At 43.7% G+C, this 1,380-nt stretch overlaps 1 protein-coding gene across 1 annotated transcript in view; it reads left to right on the top strand.

Annotated features, from left to right (window-relative positions):
- Positions 1 to 574: 574 nt before the first annotated feature.
- The window catches only part of LOC101848777 (retinol dehydrogenase 12), a gene marked incomplete in the record, with an annotated part of 34,631 nt that continues 33,825 nt past the window's right edge, over positions 575 to 1,380 (top strand). The window contains 1 exon segment of the mRNA XM_013087852.2: positions 575 to 1,261. Coding sequence (XP_012943306.1) covers positions 1,021 to 1,261 — 241 coding nt within the window.

Below are 1,380 nucleotides of genomic sequence, written 5' to 3'. Positions count from 1 at the left end.
GACAGGTGGTGTGTGTCTTTGGTGTATATGGTATGTGTATTTTGAATGAATTTATGGTTTATTCATTTATTTATTTTTTTAATTTTTGAACCCTCCATTTTTTAAAAAAAAATTTTTGGGGGGGATAAGGGTGGGGTGGGGGTCTATTCGGTGCTCAACAAAATAGTAAATAACATCCCGTCGACGTTCTGTTGGTCTCGCTGTCTTGTTCTGTTTCGCTCTTGGGTTTGGGTTTTGGGGTTTGTTTGGGTGACGGGTTTCTATTACTTTAACGCCCTCCAAATTCAAAATAAAAGGCTGAAATTCCTCTATCATAGACACAAACTAAACAATTTCGTACGTGCTGCATCTGTATAAATTTTCGAGTTCCTTTCTTTTTTGCTTCAATGATAAGAACTCGGTCATTTCTTAAACCGAATGTACAACATTTCTTGAAGATTTTTAAACAACATTTTAAGTGATTGATAATCAATTTGCGAACAAACTAAAAGTTCCAATCATTTTCAATCTTCATTTGATCTCGAACGATTACATGCATTACCTTCTTTTTCATTGTGGGTGTGTTTTGTTTCAGCATCTCGGTGAAACTTTTTGTACACCTCCGGACTCGAACGGAGGAACGACTCCCGTCTGCAGACGATTTCGTCTCTGACGTCACAGTAGGATACACATCGATTCTAGAGCACTCCCTGGATTACTCGGAGAAAGTACGTATCGATCGTACCTGTTTCTCTGTTTCTCACTTCCACACCTGAAGAGGTCAGTGGCCTGAGCAGTCATCTACCTACAACTGGACACCCACACACACACGTCAGGGAAGCTGTCTCTTTCCACCAATCACAAGCTACCGTGTTGCTGTCGCGAGACCGCTTCCGGTTCTTGTTTGTGTCGCAGACGCGAATAGGAGTCGAATATTTTTTCCGCAGATTCGAGTAGCGCGGACGCCTTGGGTCGTCAAGGCTTCTTGGAAACTGTGAGCGAGTGCGTTGAACGAAAAAGGCGTAAATCCAAACAGTCAAGATGAGGCCCGAACAGCACGCCAAAATGGCGGCCGAGATGAAACAACGGTTGAAAGTTGAGGAGTTGGAGGAAAACATCGATGAGTTGGAAGACGTGGTGGAGGATGTGTTCCCCATCCTCATTCTCACCGTCTTCGTCGCCGTCCTTCTTCTCATCATTTTCCTCATCCGTCTGTACCTCCGCTGGTTCGCTCCCAACCCCAGTAAGAACAGGATGGATGGAAAGACGGTGCTTATCACAGGTATGTGCTCATTTGTTTGTTCTTGTGTATGTGTGTATGTATGTTTGTGTTTGTAAATGTGTATGTTTGTGTGCGTGTGCGTGTGCGTGTGTGTGTGTGTGTGTGTGTGTGTGTGTGTG

This window comes from Aplysia californica, unplaced genomic scaffold (assembly GCF_000002075.1).
Source record: "Aplysia californica isolate F4 #8 unplaced genomic scaffold, AplCal3.0 scaffold00646, whole genome shotgun sequence".
Taxonomy (NCBI): Eukaryota; Metazoa; Mollusca; class Gastropoda; order Aplysiida; family Aplysiidae; genus Aplysia; species Aplysia californica.
This window is presented reverse-complemented; position numbering and strand designations above follow the sequence as displayed.